The sequence below is a fragment of the Oncorhynchus clarkii genome, chromosome 9, assembly GCF_045791955.1.
Source record: "Oncorhynchus clarkii lewisi isolate Uvic-CL-2024 chromosome 9, UVic_Ocla_1.0, whole genome shotgun sequence".
In the NCBI taxonomy this organism is placed as follows: Eukaryota; Metazoa; Chordata; class Actinopteri; order Salmoniformes; family Salmonidae; genus Oncorhynchus; species Oncorhynchus clarkii.
Window position 1 is genome coordinate 79,469,421 of NC_092155.1, and position 15,930 is coordinate 79,485,350.

General features: G+C 47.6%; 1 protein-coding gene across 1 annotated transcript in view; it reads right to left on the reverse strand.

Annotated features, from left to right (window-relative positions):
- The window catches only part of LOC139417634 (CaM kinase-like vesicle-associated, like), a 120,687-nt gene that overhangs the window by 13,214 nt on the left and 91,543 nt on the right, over positions 1-15,930 (reverse strand). The window contains exons 5-7 of the mRNA XM_071166841.1: positions 14,455-14,593; positions 11,458-11,578; positions 10,371-10,446 (exon numbers count right to left, since the gene is read on the reverse strand). Coding sequence (XP_071022942.1) covers positions 10,371-10,446; positions 11,458-11,578; positions 14,455-14,593 — 336 coding nt within the window. The remainder of the gene's footprint in view (positions 1-10,370; positions 10,447-11,457; positions 11,579-14,454; positions 14,594-15,930) is intronic.

Consider the following 15,930-nt stretch of genomic DNA (forward strand, 5'->3'; position numbering starts at 1 on the left):
AAAGATAATTAGTAAAAATCCAAGTAACTTCACAGATCTTCATTGTAAAGGGTTTAATTTCTGAGATAGGGGGCAGCATTTTCACTTTTGGATGAATAGTGTGCCCAGAGTGAACTGCCTCCTACTCTGTCCCAGATGCTAATATATGCATATTATTATTAGTATTGGATAGAAAACACTCTGAAGTTTCTAAAACTGTTTGAATGATGTCTGTGAGTATAACATAACTCATATGGCAGGCAAAAACCAGAGAAGAAGTCCAACCAGGAAGTGGGAAATCTGAGGTTTGTAGTTTTTCAAAGCTTGGCCTACAGAATACACAGTGTCTATGGAGTCAAGTTGCACTTCCTAAGGCTTCCACTAGATGTCAACCATCTTTAGAAACTTGTTTCAGGGTTCTACTATAAATGAGGTGCTCATGAGAGCTGTTTGAGTCAGTGGTCTGGCAGAGTGTCTCAGGCTCGTGACGTGCGCTCCCGACAGAGTTAGCTCTCGTTCCAGTGCTTTTCTTCCGACAATGGAACTCTCCGGAACCTTATTGATGATTTATTTTAAAAACATCCTAAAGATTGATTCCATACATCGTTTGACTTGTTTCTACGACCTGTAACGGAACTTTTCGAGTTTTTGTCTGGACGAAGTGCTCGTGCCTCACGAAGATGGATTACTGGGCTGAACACGCTAACAACAAGTGGCTATTGGACGTTATGGAACAAATCAGTCACAAAGTCAAATCAGTAATTTATTGTCGAACTGGGATTCCTGGGAGTGCCTTCTGATGAAGAACATCAAAGGTAAGTGAATATTTATAATGTTATTTCTAACTTCTGTTGACTACACAACATGGTGGATATTTCTTTGGCTGGATTGTGCTCTGAGCGCCGTACTCAGATTATGCTTTTTCCGTAAAGTAAAGAAAAATCTGACATAGCGTTTGCATTAAGGAGGAGTCGATCTTTAATTCTGTGAATAACACATATCTTTTATCAATGTTTATAATGAGTATTTCTATAAAATCACCGGATGTTTTGGAATCAAACATGAATGCACGTAAAGCACCAACGTATACTGAGATTTTTTGATATAAATATGCACATTATTGAACAAAACATACATGTATTGTGTAACATGATGTCCTATGAGTGCCATCTGATGAAGATAATAAAAGGTTAGTGATTAATTTAATCTATATTTCTGCCTTTTGTGACTCCTATATTTATCTGGAAAGATGGCTGTGTTTTTTTGATTTGGCTCTGACCTAACATATTCATATGTTGTGCTTTCGCTGTAAAGCCTTGTTGAAATCGGACATGATGGATAGATTAACAAGATGTTTATCTTTCATTTGCTGTATTGGACTTGTGTGATAGTTACATATTCCTAAAAAATATTTTTGAATTGCCTTTTCAGCGGAATGTTGTCGAGAGTTTCCGCTAGCAGAACACCTGCCCTAGAAAGGTTAAACACGTTTTTTTTAGCCAACGACAACGAAACGGCCTACAGAGAGGTGGTAGCCAACGACGAAGAAACGGCCTACAGAGAGGTGGTAGCCAACAACGACGAAACTGCCTACAGGGAGGTGGTAGCCAACGACGACGAAACTGCCTACAGAGAGGTGGTAGCCAACGACGACGAAACGGTCTACAGAAGCGTTTCTGGTCTATTTACTTGGTCAGGTTCTTTACATTTTTAAAAACCTTTTTGTGGTGTTACAAGTAAACTCAGCAAAAAAATAAACATCCCTTTTCAGGACCCTGTCTTTCAAAGATAATTCGTAAAAATCCAAATAACTTCACAGATCTTCATTGTAAAGGGTTTAAACACTGTTTCCCATGCTTGTTCAATGAACCATAAACAATTAATGAACATGCACCTGTGGAACAGTTGTTAAGACACTAACAGCTTACAGACGATAGGCAATTAAGGTCAAATATATGAAAACTTAGGACACTAAAGAGGCCTTTCTACTGACTCTGAAAAACACCATTAGAAAGATGCCATGGGTCTCTGCTCATCGGTGTGAACGTGCCTTAGGCATGCTGCAAGGAGCCATGAGGACTGCAGATGTGGCCAGGGCAATAAATTACAATGTCCGTGCTGTGAGACGCCTAAGACAGCGCTACAGGGAGACAGGACGAACAGCTAATCGTCCTCGCAGTGGCAGACCAAATAACACCTGCACAGGATCGGTACATCCGTACATCACACCTGCGTGACAGGTATAGGATGGCAACAACAACTGCCCAAGTTACACCAGGAACTCACAATCCCTACATCAATGCTCAGACTGTCCCTAATAGGCTGAGAGAGGCTGGACTGAGGGCTTGTAGGCCTGTTGTAAGGCAGGTCCTCACCAGACATCACAGGCAACAACGTAGCCTATGGACGCAAACCCACCGTTGCTGGACCAGACAGGACTGGCAAAAAGTGCTCTTCATTGACGAGTCATGTTTTTTTCTCACCAGGGGTGATTGTCGGATTTGCGTTTATCATCGAAGGAATGAGCGTTACACCGAGGCCTGTACCCTGGAGCGGGATCGATTTGGAGGTGTAGAGTCCATCAAGGTCTGGGGTGGTGTGTGACAGCATCATCGAACTGAGCTTGTTGTCACTGCAGACAATCTCAGCGCTGTGCGTTACAGGTAAGACATCCTCCTCCCTCATGTGGTATCCTTCCTACAGGCTCATCCTGACATGACCCTCCAGCACGACAATGCCACCAGCCATACCGCTCGTTCTGTGTGTGATTTCCTGCAAGCAGGAATGTCAGTGTTCTGCCATGGCCAGCAATTGAGCACGTCTGGGACCTGTTGGATCAGAGGGTGAGGCCTAGGGCCATTCCCCCCAGAAATGTCTGGGAACTTGCAAATGCCTTGGTGGAAGAGTGGGGAAAAATCTCACAGCAAGAACTGGCAAATCTGGTGCAGTCCATGAGGAGGAGATGCACTGCAGTACTTAATGCAGCTGGTGACCACACCAGATACTGACTGTTACTTTTGATTTTGAACCCACCTTTGTTCAGGGACGCATTATTCCATTTCTGTTAGACACATGTCTGTGGAACTTGTTCAGTTTGTCTCAGTTGTTGAATCTTATGTTCATACAAATATTTACACGTTAAGTTTGCTGAAAATAAACGCAGTTGACAGTGAGAGGACGTTTCTTTTTTTGCTGAGTTTAGATGAGTACTGAATTGCATGGCCTCTAAAGGCACATTTAAAAGTGTCCCATACAATAAGGGGATCTGCTGTACCTAATGTTATGTCTGAAAAAGTCAGTTATACATTTTTCTGTCCTAGTTATAAACAATTTATCATCTAGTAGGCTTTGATTAAATGTCCAATATCCTTGCCCACGTGGAAATTCTGTAAGAGTAATATATATGCCAATTATGTGATGATCAGACCACATTCTGTCCCCTATCAACACTTTAACTTTTGGTGCCAGAGAGAATGACATAAGAAAGTAGTCAAGACGAGAAGCTTGATTAAACCTCGATGTATATCTCAGTAGGTCAGGATATTAAACCTCCTCCATGTATATCTCAGTAGGTCAGGATATTAAACCTCCTCCATGTATATCTCACTAGGTCAGGATATTAAACCTCCTCCATGTATATCTCACTAGGTCAGGATATTAAACCTCCATGTATATCTCACTAGGTCAGGATATTAAACCTCCTCCATGTATATCTCACTAGGTCAGGATATTAAACCTCCTCCATGTATATCTCACTAGGTCAGGATATTAAACCTCCTCCATGTATATCTCAGTAGGTCATGATATTAAACCTCCTCCATGTATATCTCACTAGGTCAGGATATTAAACCTCCATGTATATCTCACTAGGTCAGGATATTAAACCTCCTCCATGTATATCTCACTAGGTCAGGATATTAAACCTCCTCCATGTATATCTCACTAGGTCTGTCATGTTGTGTCTTGTCTCTGTCCTTTCCCTTCACCCTGTCTCCCTCTGCTGGTCGTTGTTAGGTTACCTTTTCTCCCCCGCTTTCTCCCAGCTGTTCCTTGTCTCCTCTAACTACCCATTCACCCCGTTTCCCACCTGTTCCCTTTTTTCCCTCTGATTAGGTCCCTATATCTCTCTCTGTTTCTGTTCCTGTCCTTGTCGGATTCTTGTTTGTGTTTCATGCCTGAGCCAGACTATCGTCATGTTTGCTGTAACCTTGTCCTGTCCTGTCGGAATCTGCCGGTCTATCTGAGCCTACCTATGTTTGGTTATTAAAGAAGCTCTGTTTAAGTTAGTTCGCTTTTGGGTCCTCATTCACTCACCATAACAGAAGAATCCGACCAAGAATGGACCCAGCGACTTCGGATCCTCTCCACTCAGCCGTCGGGATCCAGGGAGCGATGCTAGGCAGACACGAGCAGGAAGTGTCTGCTGCTCGACATGCCGTTGAGACCCTGGCCACCCAAGTCTCCAACCTCACAGAACAGGTTCACCATCTCCGCCTCGATCCACCGGCCACTTCCAGGGCTTTCGAATCTCCGGAGCCCAGAATCAATAACCCGCCGTGTTACTCTGGGGAGCCCACTGAATGCCGCTCGTTCCTCACCCAGTGTGATATTGTGTTTTCTCTCCAGCCCAACACTTACTCCAGGAGCACTGCTCGTGTCGCCTACGTCATATCTCTCCTTATTGGACGGGCTCGTGAGTGGGGCACGGCAATCTGGGAGGCAAGGGCTGAGTGTACTAACCAGTATCAGGACTTTAAGGAGGAGATGATACGGGTTTTTGATCGATCTGTTTTTGGGGAGGAGGCTTCCAGGGCCCTGTCTTCCCTATGTCAAGGTAATCGATCCATAACAGACTACTCTATTGAGTTTCGCACTCTTGCTGCCTCCAGTGGCTGGAACGAGCCGGCTTTGCTCGCTCGTTTTCTGGAGGGTCTCCGCGCAGAGGTAAAGGATGAGATTCTCTCCCGGGAGGTCCCTTCCAGCGTGGATTCCCTGATTGAACTCGCTATTCGCATTGAGCGACGGGTTGATCTGCGTCACCGAGCTCGTGGAAAGGAGCTCGCGTTCTCCGTTGCCCCCCTCTCCGCATCACTACCATCTTCCTCTGCCGGCTCGGGAGCTGAGCCTATGCAGCTGGGAGGTATCCGCATCTCGACTAAGGAGAGGGAACGGAGAATCACCAACCGCCTCTGTCTCTATTGCGGTTCTGCTGGTCATTTTGTCACTTCATGTCCAGTAAAAGCCAGAGCTCATCAGTAAGCGGAGGGCTACTGGTGAGCGCTACTACTCCTGTCTCTCCTTCAAGATCCTGCACTACCTTGTCGGTCCATCTACGCTGGACCGGTTCGTCAGCTTCCTGCAGTGCCTTAATAGACTCTGGGGCGGAGGGCTGTTTTATGGACGAGACCTGGGCTCGGGAACATGACATTCCTCTCAGACAGTTAAGGGAGTCCACGGCCTTGTTCGCCCTGGATGGTAGTCCTCTCCCCAGGATTCAGCGTGAGACGCTACCTTTAACCCTCACTGTTTCTGGTAATCATAGCGAAACCATTTCTTTTTTGATTTTTCGTTCACCTTTTACACCTGTTGTTTTGGGCCATCCCTGGCTAGTTTGTCATAATCCTTCCATTAATTGGTCTAGTAATTCTATCCTCTCCTGGAACGTCTCTTGTCATGTGAAATGTTTAATGTCTGCTATCCCTCCTGTTTCCTCTGTCTCTTCTTCACAGGAGGAGCCTGGTGATTTGACAGGGGTGCCGGAGGAATATCACGATCTGCGCACGGTGTTCAGTCGGTCCAGGGCCACCTCTCTTCCTCCACACCGGTCGTATGATTGTAGTATTGATCTCCTTCCGGGAACCACCCCCCCCCGGGGTAGACTATACTCTCTGTCGGCTCCCGAACGTAAGGCTCTCGAAGATTATTTGTCTGTAGCTCTTGACGCCGGTACCATAGTCCCCTCCTCCTCTCCCGCCGGAGCGGGGTTTTTTTTTGTCAAGAAGAAGGACGGGTCTCTGCGCCCCTGCATAGATTATCGAGGGCTGAATGACATAACAGTGAAGAATCGTTATCCGCTTCCTCTTATGTCTTCAGCCTTTGAGATCCTGCAGGGAGCCAGGTTTTTCACTAAGTTGGACCTTCGTAATGCTTACCATCTCGTGCGCATCAGGGAGGGGGACGAGTGGAAGACGGCGTTTAACACTCCGTTAGGGCACTTTGAATACCGGGTCCTTCCTTTCGGCCTCGCTAACGCTCCAGCTGTCTTTCAGGCATTAGTCAATGATGTCCTGAGAGACATGCTGAACATCTTTGTTTTCGTTTACCTTGACGATATCCTGATTTTTTCACCGTCACTCCAGATTCATGTTCAGCACGTTCGACGTGTCCTCCAGCGCCTTTTAGAGAATTGTCTTTTTGTGAAGGCTGAGAAGTGCACTTTTCATGCCTCCTCCGTCACATTTCTCGGTTCTGTTATTTCCGCTGAAGGCATTAAGATGGATCCCGCTAAGGTCCAAGCTGTCATTGATTGGCCCGTCCCTAAGTCACGCGTCGAGCTGCAGCGCTTTCTCGGCTTCGCGAACTTCTATCGTCGTTTCATCCGTAATTTCGGTCAGGTGGCCGCTCCTCTCACAGCCCTTACTTCTGTCAAGACGTGCTTTAAGTGGTCCGTTTCCGCCCAGGGAGCTTTTGATCTCCTCAAGAATCGTTTTACATCCGCTCCTATCCTTGTTACACCTGACGTCTCTAGACAGTTCGTTGTCGAGGTTGACGCGTCAGAGGTGGGCGTGGGAGCCATTCTTTCTCAGCGCTCCCTCTCTGACGACAAGGTCCACCCATGCGCGTATTTTTCTCATCGCCTGTCGCCGTCGGAACGTAACTATGATGTGGGTAACCGCGAACTGCTCGCCATCCGGTTAGCCCTAGGCGAATGGCGACAGTGGTTGGAGGGGGCGACCGTTCCTTTTGTCGTTTGGACTGACCATAGGAACCTTGAGTACATCCGTTCTGCCAAACGACTTAATGCGCGTCAGGCGCGTTGGGCGCTGTTTTTCGCTCGTTTCGAGTTCGTGATTTCTTATCGTCCGGGCTCTAAGAACACCAAGCCTGATGCTTTGTCTCGTCTCTTCAGTTCTTCAGTAGCCTCCACTGACCCCGAGGGGATTCTCCCTGAGGGGCGTGTTGTCGGGTTGACTGTCTGGGGAATTGAGAGGCAGGTAAAACAAGCGCTCACTCACACTCCGTCGCCGCGCGCTTGTCCTAGGAACCTTCTTTTCGTTCCCGTTCCTACTCGTCTGGCCGTTCTTCAGTGGGCTCACTCTGCCAAGTTAGCCGGCCACCCTGGCGTTCGGGGTACGCTTGCTTCCATTCGCCAGCGTTTTTGGTGGCCCACCCGGGAGCATGACACGCGTCGTTTCGTGGCTGCTTGTTCGGTCTGCGCGCAGACTAAGTCCGGTAACTCTCCTCCTGCCGGCCGTCTCAGGCCGCTTCCTATCCCCTCTCGACCGTGGTCTCACATCGCCTTAGATTTTGTCACCGGACTGCCTTCGTCAGCGGGGAAGACTGTTATTCTTACGGTTGTCGATAGGTTCTCTAAGGCGGCTCATTTCATTCCCCTTGCTAAGCTTCCTTCTGCTAAAGAGACGGCACAAATCATCATCGAGAATGTTTTCAGAATTCATGGCCTTCCGTCAGACGTCGTTTCGGACAGAGGTCCGCAATTCACGTCTCAATTTTGGAGGGAGTTTTGCCGTTTGATTGGGGCTTCCGTCAGTCTCTCTTCCGGCTTTCACCCCCAGTCTAACGGTCAAGCAGAACGGGCCAATCAGACTATTGGTCGCATCTTACGCAGTCTTTCTTTTCGCAACCCTGCGTCTTGGTCAGAACAGCTCCCCTGGGCAGAATACGCCCACAACTCGCTTCCTTCGTCTGCGACCGGGCTATCTCCTTTTCAGAGTAGCCTCGGGTACCAGCCTCCGCTGTTCTCATCTCAGTTCGCCGAGTCCAGCGTCCCCTCCGCTCAGGCTTTTGTCCAACGTTGCGAGCGCACCTGGAAGAGGGTCAGGTCTGCACTTTGCCGTTATAGGGCGCAGACTGTGAGGGCTGCTAATAAGCGTAGAACTAAGAGTCCTAGATATTGTCGCGGTCAGAGAGTTTGGCTCTCCACTCAGAACCTTCCCCTTAAGACGGCTTCTCGCAAGTTGACCCCGCGGTTCATTGGTCCGTTCCGTATTTCTCGGGTCATTAATCCTGTCGCAGTTCGACTTCTTCTTCCGCGATACCTTCGTCGCGTCCACCCGGTCTTCCATGTCTCCTGTATTAAGCCCGTTCTTCGCGCCCCCGCTCGTCTTGCCCCCCCCCCCCCCCCCATCCTTGTCGAGGGCGCACCCATCTACAGGGTCCGCAGGATTTTGGACATGCGTCCTCGGGGCCGTGGTCACCAGTACCTTGTCGATTGGGAGGGGTACGGTCCTGAGGAGAGGAGTTGAGTTCCCTCTCGGGACGTGCTGGACCGTGCGCTGATCGAGGATTTCCTCCGTTGCCGCCAGGTTTCCTCCTCGAGTGCGCCAGGAGGCGCTCGGTGAGTGGGGGGGTATTGTCATGTTGTGTCTTGTCTCTGTCCTTTCCCTTCACCCTGTCTCCCTCTGCTGGTCGTTGTTAGGTTACCTTTTCTCCCCCGCTTTCTCCCAGCTGTTCCTTGTCTCCTCTAACTACCCATTCACCCCGTTTCCCACCTGTTCCCTTTTTTCCCTCTGATTAGGTCCCTATATCTCTCTCTGTTTCTGTTCCTGTCCTTGTCGGATTCTTGTTTGTGTTTCATGCCTGAGCCAGACTATCGTCATGTTTGCTGTAACCTTGTCCTGTCCTGTCGGAATCTGCCGGTCTATCTGAGCCTACCTATGTTTGGTTATTAAAGAAGCTCTGTTTAAGTTAGTTCGCTTTTGGGTCCTCATTCACTCACCATAACAAGGTCAGGATATTAAACCTCCTCCATGTATATCTCACTAGGTCAGGATATTAAACCTCCTCCATGTATATCTCACTAGGTCAGGATATTAAACCTCCTCCATGTATATCTCACTAGGTCAGGATATTAAACCTCCTCCATGTATATCTCACTAGGTCAGGATATTAAACCTCCACCATGTATATCTCACTAGGTCAGGATATTAAACCTCCACCATGTATATCTCACTAGGTCAGGATATTAAACCTCCTCCATGTATATCTCACTAGGTCAGGATATTAAACCTCCTCCATGTATATCTCACTAGGTCAGGATATTAAACCTCCATGTGTATCTCACTAGGTCAGGATATTAAACCTCCTCCATGTATATCTCACTAGGTCAGGATATTAAACCTCCTCCATGTATATCTCACTAGGTCAGGATATTAAACCTCCATGTATATCTCACTAGGTCAGGGTATTAAACCTCCATGTATATCTCACTAGGTCAGGGTATTAAACCTCCTCCATGTATATCTCACTAGGTCAGGATATTAAACCTCCTCCATGTATATCTCACTAGGTCAGGATATTAAACCTCCATGTATATCTCACTAGGTCAGGGTATTAAACCTCCATGTATATCTCACTAGGTCAGGGTATTAAACCTCCTCCATGTATATCTCACTAGGTCAGGATATTAAACCTCCTCCATGTATATCTCACTAGGTCAGGATATTAAACCTCCTCCATGTATATCTCACTAGGTCAGGATATTAAACCTCCTCCATGTATATCTCACTAGGTCAGGATATTAAACCTCCACCATGTATATCTCACTAGGTCAGGATATTAAACCTCCATGTATATCTCACTAGGTCAGGATATTAAACCTCCATGTATATCTCACTAGGTCAGGATATTAAACCTCCTCCATGTATATCTCACTAGGTCAGGATATTAAACCTCCTCCATGTATATCTCACTAGGTCAGGATATTAAACCTCCTCCATGTATATCTCACTAGGTCAGGATATTAAACCTCCATGTATATCTCACTAGGTCAGGATATTAAACCTCCTCCATGTATATAACTCCACTATGAACTCTCACATTATGTAGCTGACATGTTATTACTCCTCTATGAACACTCACAGTATGTAGCCGGCATCACAGTATGTAGCCGACATGTTATAACTCCTCTATGAACACTCACAGTATGTAGCCGACATGTTATAACTCCTCTATGAACACTCACAGTATGTAGCCGACATGTTATAACTCCTCTATGAACACTCACAGTATGTAGCCGACATGTTATAACTCCTCTATGAACACTCACAGTATGTAGCCGACATGTTATTACTCCTCTATGAAGACTCACAGTATGTAGCCGACATCACAGTATGTAGCCGACATGTTATAACTCCTCTATGAACACTCACAGTATATACATGATGACCCCTACTGCCCAACAGTCCACCGGTCGACCGTACCGGTGTCTGGCCACAACCTCGGGAGCTGGGAGAGAGAGAGAGAGAATTGAAATTGAATTGAGAGCGAGTGAGAGAAATAAAGACAAGGTTAAGGGAAGATGGAGACGTGTGGGGACAGAGAGAAGGTTAAGGGGTGATGGAGAGGTGGGGGGACAGAGAGAAGGTTAAGGGGTGATGGAGAGGTGGGGGGACAGAGAGAAGGTTAAGGGGTGATGGAGAGGTGGAGAGGTGGGGGGACAGAGAGAAGGTTAAGGGGTAATGGAGAAGTGGGGGGACAGAGAGAAGGTTAAGGGGTGATGGAGAGGTGGGGGGGACAGAGAGAAGGTTAAGGGGTGATGGAGAGGTGGGGGGGACAGAGAGGTGGGGGGGACAGAGAGAAGGTTAAGGGGTGATGGAGAAGTGGGGGGACAGAGAGAAGGTTAAGGGGTGATGGAGAGGTGGGGGGACAGAGAGTAAAACAACACACTCATTAATCATCAGCTAGATGAATCAGTCTGCATCCTCCTTCTCCTCTCTCTTCTCTCTCTCCTCCTCTCTCTTCCCTCTCTCCTCTCTCTTCCCTGTCTCCTCTCTCCTCCCCTCTCTTCCCTCTCTCCTCTCTCTTCCCTCTCTCTCTCCCCCCTCTCTTCCCTGTCTCCTCTCTCCTCCCCTCTCTTCCCTCTCTCCTCTCTCTTCCCTGTCTCCTCTCTCCTCCCCTCTCTTCCCTGTCTCCTCTCTCCTCCCCTCTCTTCCCTGTCTCCTCTCTCCTCCCCTCTCTTCCCTCTCTCCTCTCTCTTCCCTATCTCTCTCTCCCCTCTCTTCCCTCTCTCTCTTCTCTTTCGGCCCTCCTTTATTTCCGCTCTTATTTTGATCAGTTAATTTATTTCCCTTCCTCTCTTTCTCCAGCTCTCATTATTTATCTGATTAATGTAACTAGTCTCTGGTGTGAATGACTGAGCTTCCCTTTATTGTAGATAGAGGACTGGAGGAGGAGGAAAGAAGGGAAATACATAGAGGAGGAGAGCAGAAAGAGGGGGAAGAGCGAGAGGTACCTTACCCAGGTACTCCGGTGTTCCACAGGGTTCTGTGATGGAACCGTTCTCAAACTTGGACAGGTAGAAATCCCGCAGAACCACTTTGTTGTGATTGTTCTCTGTGTAGTACATCAGGTTCTCCAACTGTAGAACCACAAAACACACCACACACACACACACTAGAGCAGACAGAGAGCTTCATATCTTTACCATGGTTCTGTTTGGGCGGTATGCAAATTGGAGTGGGTCCAGGGAGTCTGGGATGATGGTGTTGATGTGAGTCCTTGACCATCCTTTCAAAGCATTTCATGGCTACAGATGTTAGTGCTATGGGGCTACAGATGTTAGTGCTATGGGGCGATAGTCATTTAGACAGGTTACCTTGGTGTTCTTAGGCACAGGGACTATGGTGGTCTGCTGTAAAACATATAGGTATTACAGACTGGGTCAGGGAGGTTGAACATGTCCTGGTAATCCTTCTGGCCCTGCGGCTTTGTAAATGTTAAGGTCTTACTCACATCATCTACGGAAAGCATGATCACACAGTCGTCAGGGACAGCTGGTGCTCTCATGCATGGTTCAGTGTTGCTAGCCTCGGAATTCGATTTTGGTCCTATATTGATGCTTTGCATGTTTGATGGTTTGTCGGAGGGCATAGCGGGATGTGTGTGTGTGTGTGTGTATGTAACAGCATCTCTCTTCTATGTGTCCCAAAAGAAACTGAGCACGTTTACATGCACACTAATAATTAGAGATTAAACTGATTATGGCTGTCACGTTCTGACCTTTATTTCCTTTGTTTTGTATTTATTTAGTATGGTCAGGGCGTGAGTTGGGGTGGGCAGTCTATGTTTGTTTTTCTATGATTTGGGGATTTCTATGTTTCGGCCAAGTCTGATTCTCAATCAGAGGCAGGTGTCATTAGTTGTCTCTGATTGAGAATCATACTTAGGTAACCTGGGTTTCACTGTTTGTTTGTGGGTGATTGTCTATGTTAGTTGCTTGTGTCAGCACAGTTCTCATTATAGCGTCACGGTCGTTAGTCGTTTATTGTTTCGTATAGTTTGTATTCAGGGTTCAGTGCTTTCTTTTTAATAAAAAAATCACCATGAACACATACCACCCTTGCATTTTGGTCCGCTTCATTAGACGATCGTGACAGAATCACCCACCAACCAAGGACCAAGCGGTGTGGTGACAGGCAGCGGCAGCAGGAGCAGTGCAAGGAGGAAGGGACATGGGAGGATGAGTTGGATGGTAAAGGACCCTGGGCTCAGCCTGGAGAATATCGCCGTCCCAAAGAAGAGCTGGAGGCAGCGAAGGCGGAGAGGCGCTGGTATGAGGAGGCAGCGAAGGCGGAGAGGCACTGGTATGAGGAGGCAGCGAAGGCGGAGAGGCGCTGGTATGAGGAGGCAGCGAAGGCGGCGTGGATGGAAGCCCGAGAGTCAGCCCCAAAAATGTATTGCGTTGGGAGGCACACAGGAAGTGTGGCGAAGCCAGGTAGGAGACCTGCGCCAACTTCCTGTGCTTACCGGAGGGCGAGAGAGAGGGTGTGTCACACCCTGACCATAGAAACATACAAAGCAAACTATGTTTTGTTTGGTCAGGGTGTGATCTGAGTGGGCATTCTATGTTGGATGTCTAGTTTGTCTGTTTCTGTGTTTGGGCCTGATATGGTTATCCACCAGAGGCAGGTGTTAGTCATTGTCTCTGATTGGGAACAATATTTAGGTAGCCTGTATTGTCATTTTGGGTTGTGGGTGATTGTCTATGTTAGTTGCTTGTGTTCAGCACAGTTCTCATTATAGCGTCACGGTCGTTATTTGTTTATTGGTTACTTTGTGCTTTTCGTCATCTATTAAAAGATGCGTTCACACCACGCTGCGCTTTGGTCTGCTTCATACCACGATCAATGGCAGAAGGCAGAGTATGGCGCTAGTCATGTAAACACTTTACTTATCTTAATAGGCGTAAGGTCAAAATCAAAGTTAGCACACGCTGTTTAAAACCCCTGGATTTCTGAGCAATCTTTCAAATGATGAGGACGTGAAGAACTTAGTCGTTGTCCCAGCTGCGTGTTTGACCTGAGCATGTGCCAACACCGGTAACGCAAGCCTCCCTCGTATGAACGAGTGAAGTGAGTTCGGAAAAAACGGAACGTTTGCATCTTTTGAAATTGTTTTCACGTGGTTGCTGTGGTAAAACGTTTATTTAGATTGGGGATTTTAACTCCCTTTAGGTAGCCTGATTAGAACTCCCTTTAGGTAGCCTGATTAGAACTCCCTTTAGGTAGCCTGATTAGAACTCCCTTTAGGTAGCCTGATTAGAACTCCCTTTAGGTAGCCTGATTAGAACTCCCTTTAGGTAGCCTGATTAGAACTCCCTTTAGGTAGCCTGATTAGAACTCCCTTTAGGTAGCCTGATTAGAACTCCCTTTAGGTAGCCTGATTAGAACTCCCTTTAGGTAGCCTGATTAGAACTCCCTTTAGGTAGCCTGATTAGAACTCCCTTTAGGTAGCCTGATTAGAACTCCCTTTAGGTAGCCTGATTAGAACTCCCTTTAGGTAGCCTGATTAGAACTCCCTTTAGGTAGCCTGATTTGAACTCCCTTTAGGTAGCCTGATTAGAACTCCCTTTAGGTAGCCTGATTAGAACTCCCTTTAGGTAGCCTGATTAGAACTCCCTTTAGGTAGCCTGATTAGAACTCCCTTTAGGTAGCCTGATTAGAACTCCCTTTAGGTAGCCCGATTAGAACTCCCTTTAGGTAGCCCGATTTTAGATTTGTCCATGTAATCAATTACTAGGGAAATCATTCTTCTTGCAAAGAATATAAGCGGTTTAAACAAATTATTATATTAATCGGACTATTCACAATAATCATATTATTGTGTGCATGTAACCATAGTCCCTGTGTTTACTAAATGGAGGAGATTTAGCTTTGGGCAAGATGAGGGGAGGGGTGCTTTAATGTTAGGAGGGACTCCTCAAGGTTTCTTGGTTTTACACACCCTGTGACCTACCTTGAGGTTCCTGTGTACGATGTTGAGTGAGTGTAGATAGGATACGGCCTCTAGAACCTGTTTGATCACGTTGGAGGCATCTCTCTCTGTGTAATTCCCCTGGTCCAGAATCCAGTCAAACACATCACCGCCTGTAGCCCTGCAACACACGCACGCGCACACGCACACACCTTGTTATTAGTCCATTACATGTTCTTTAATGTAACCTTTATTTAACTAGACAAGTCAGTTAAGAACAAATTCTTAATTACAATGACGGCCTACTCCGGCCAACCCCGGACGACGCTGGGCCGTATCCTATCTAAATCTCCCTATGGGACTCCCAATCACGGCCGGTTGTGATACAGCCTGGATTCGAACCAGGGTGTCTGTAGTAACGCCTCAAGCACTGAGATGCAGTGCCTTAGACCTCTGTGTCTATGTCCACAAGTAGACTGCAAGTAGAGTTAGTGATGATTTTATCTCATTACCCCTGGTCTCTCTCCCATTACCCCTGGTCTCTCTCTCATTACCCATGGTCTCTCTCCCATTACCACTGGTCTCTCTCTCATTGCCCCTGGTCAAACGGCTCCCTGGTCTCTCTCTCATTACCCCGGGTCTCTCTCCCATTACCCCGGAACTAGAAGCACAAGCATTTCGCTACACTCGCATTAACATCTGCTAACCATGTGTATGTGACAAATAAAATTTGATTTGATTTGATTTGGTCTCTCTCTCATTATCCCTGGTCAAACGGCTCCCTGGTCTCTCTCTCATTACCCCTGATCTCTCTCCCATTACCCCTGGTCTCTCTCTCATTACCCCTGGTCTCTCTCTCATTACCCCTGGTCTCTCTCCCATTACCCCTGGTCTCTCTCTCATTACTCCTGGTCAAACGGCTCCCCGGTCTCTCTCTCATTACCCCTGGTCAAACGGCTCCCCTGTCTCTCTCTCATTACCCCTGGTCAAACGGCTCCCCGGTCTCTCTCTCATTACCCCTGGTCAAACGGCTCCCCGGTCTCTCTCTCATTACCCCTGGTCAAACGGCTCCCCTGTCTCTCTCTCATTACCCCTGGTCAAACGGCTCCCCGGTCTCTCTCTCATTACCCCTGGTCAAACGGCTCCCCTGTCTCTCTCTCATTACCCCTGGTCAAACGGCTCCCCGGTCTCTCTCTCATTACCCCTGGTCAAACGGCTCCCCGGTCTCTCTCTCATTACCCCTGGTCAAACGGCTCCCCTGTCTCTCTCTCATTACCCCTGGTCAAACGGCTCCCCGGTCTCTCTCTCATTACCCCTGGTCTCTCCCTCATTACCCCTGATTTCTCTCTCTCTCATTACCCCTGGTCCAACGGCTCCCTGGGCTCTCTCTCATTACCCCTGGTCTATCATTACCCCTGGTCCAATGGCTCCCTGGTCTCTCTCTCATTACCCCTGGTCTCTCATTACCCTTGGTCCAATGGCTCCCTGGTGTCTCTCTCATTACCCCTGGTCTCTCAT